Source organism: Nematolebias whitei, chromosome 20 (assembly GCF_014905685.2).
Source record: "Nematolebias whitei isolate Nwh7 chromosome 20, NemWhi1, whole genome shotgun sequence".
Taxonomy (NCBI): domain Eukaryota; kingdom Metazoa; phylum Chordata; class Actinopteri; order Cyprinodontiformes; family Rivulidae; genus Nematolebias; species Nematolebias whitei.
In genome coordinates, this window is record NC_056517.1 from 4,487,727 (window position 1) to 4,490,256 (window position 2,530).

At 45.5% G+C, this 2,530-nt stretch overlaps 1 protein-coding gene across 1 annotated transcript in view; it reads left to right on the forward strand.

Moving 5' to 3' along the window:
• The first annotated feature begins 636 nt into the window (after nt 1-636).
• The window catches only part of kbtbd2 (kelch repeat and BTB (POZ) domain containing 2), a 4,915-nt gene continuing 3,021 nt past the window's right edge, over nt 637-2,530 (forward strand). The window contains exon 1 of the mRNA XM_037693826.1: nt 637-1,007. Within this exon, the coding sequence (XP_037549754.1) occupies nt 835-1,007 (173 nt within the window). The 5' untranslated portion in view covers nt 637-834. The remainder of the gene's footprint in view (nt 1,008-2,530) is intronic.

The following is a 2,530-nucleotide window of genomic DNA, read 5'->3' on the forward strand; positions in this document are numbered from 1 at the left end:
TTGAAAAATTGAAATGAAAAGATGTTAAAAAATGTGGACTTAGGTCGTTGAGAATGTGGTTCGTCAGAAGTGCAGCAAAAACTTTTGCCATTAGCTTTGGGATAATGTTAGAGAAAACTTTAAATTTTTATTGTTGAACATTGAAGTCATGACGTTTGTATTTAAAATAGCTGAAATGTTTTTGCTCGGCTTTTCTCACGGATGCTTTCTCACCCAGTTGAAGGACAGTGTCTGTAACGCGAGCAGCTGTGAGACAGACACTTTTCTTCCAGGCTCTCCTGGTGCCAGGAGTGAGGCTGCAGCCTCTGGAAGAGACGCTGAGAGAGGCTGCTGATGTGAACATTTAGTGTGGAATAAGACTTTCAGGCTGTAAAGCTCAAAGAAAGCTGTGTCTGTGCACGTATTAGTGGATTTTCAACTCATCCCTGCCTCTTTCTGTTTCTTTTTCCTCCAGACAAGCACTGATGTAACACTGCTGTGGCAGCAGCCGGGCTCTCTACCTCTGGTTCTCTGGGCCTCACTGTACGACTTCACATGACAAATAGATCCACGAGAGGAAACCCCTTCCTCGCCCTGAGTCCCCTTCTTCCTGTGGACTCCTGACAGTGTGACGCATTCATCTCCATTTTTATTACTTTCCAAAAAGGAGCAGCAAACATGTCTCCACAAAGGAGCTAAACACCTTCACTTGGTCTGGTGGAGGTGTCCAAGAGTTTCCCCTCACCGTCATTTTTTTGTTGTTTTTAAGAATAAATTTTCTTTTGGTTGATTTGAGTCCGGTTCTGCCGGCCGTGCTAGTTTTCAAAACTGGGGCGCGATTCATGGGATGCAACCATGTCGGATCTTAGCGAGCGCAGGCCGGTCAACACGGACTACGCTGTCTCCCTGCTGGAGCAGCTCAAGTTTTTTTACGAACAGAAATTACTGACGGATGTGGTGCTGCTGGTGGAAGACGCAGAGTTCCCATGTCACAAGATGGTCCTGGCCACGTGTAGCTCCTATTTCAGGTGAGTGCGCTGCCCTCGTGAAGTCTTGGTGGAATGGCACATGCTGTACTCGTTCGTTGTGAACAAGTTAAGTTACACATTCACCTTCTGGATTAATAATGCACCGCGTTGTCAAGAAGTTTAACCTTTTTTGAAAAGGGAAGGCAACGCTGAGAACTAAAGCTGTGCTCTGCACCAGCTCTTACATCGCAGATAGATTTTTTTTAACGTGGACTGCTGTAATTGCTAACAGACGCGTCACCGCGGAGCCTCGTCCGTACGCAGCGTTGCATAATAACGTGCTCTGCAGCGACTCGCTGAGCTGCAGCCCAGACTCTGGGAAATGCCCGTCTGTAGCACCTAAACCTGCTGCATCATCTCTCAAACACTTCCAGATGACTCTGTGCCTCCCCCACATCCACTCTGTGGGGGAGGCACAGAGTCATTGCCTTCCCCCAAACTGTTAATCTGCTGTGAACATGCAAAGCATTCCCCCCCTCAGAGTTTGGAGGTGTAGCGCTTCCCCTAAACTGCTGTCCCCTTCTGCTTCCTCCATCCACTTCCTCTGCACACATGCCTCCCTGGCTTAGAGGAAGTGTGTGGGGTGGGGGTGGCTGCTCTGTAGAGAGTTGTCTTTGTTGGGAAGTCTGATCACTTACGTCTGGTAAGAGTTGAGGGGAGAATGAAGAAAGGGTGAGGAGTGGTGGTGGGGGGGGTTGCAGGGGCAATCCTGCGGGGTTGCGTAATGCAGCCCTGCAGTGGTCAACATGAAAACACCTCCCAGGACCCTGTGCCTGCTTCAACAATACTTTCTGTTTTACTCAAATCTTTCTCCATCACATCAAAACGTTTAGAGCTCACAGATGTGAACTGCTTGCTGCTGTCACATCCTCGAACATCTGCACGTTCATCACGATGCGTTTAACTGTGCACGCTGTGGACATGAATCATTTTATCTTTCTCCATCGTCACTCCAAACCTCCTCCACAAAACAAACAAATCCACTGATTTGGATACGGTCGTTCTTGTTTGTGGCATTTTTTCTAATTAAGTAAAAGTAGCTGATAATTACGATTTATCAGCAGTTGTAAAGTGAAGTATAAAATAATATTTCTGCACCTTGGAACACATTTAACCATCGGAATCTTTTAGCATCTTTAAATTTATTTTTAAAGTTTGACCTTTTTCACCTGTTTTTCGTTTTGTTTCGTCTTTTTACAATAATTTTACAAACGGGAACAAATGTCTGCCTGTTTTTAGCCTCTACAGCATCAACAAATAACAGAAATATCATCAGCTAGCAGGTGGAATAATAATCAGCCATATAGACACTTGTACTGAGCGAAACACTGAGTTTGGACCAAAGACTCGAGGATCTGGACGTGTGTAAAAGAACTCGTTGACCCTGGCAGTGTGCAGCGTCAGTCTGGGACTTGGTTGTTTTTACAGCACTGTTGACAAATGACCAGCTGTCATTAAGAGGATTTATACACCGGTATATGTGTGTGTGTATATATCTGTGTACATGTATGTATATATATATA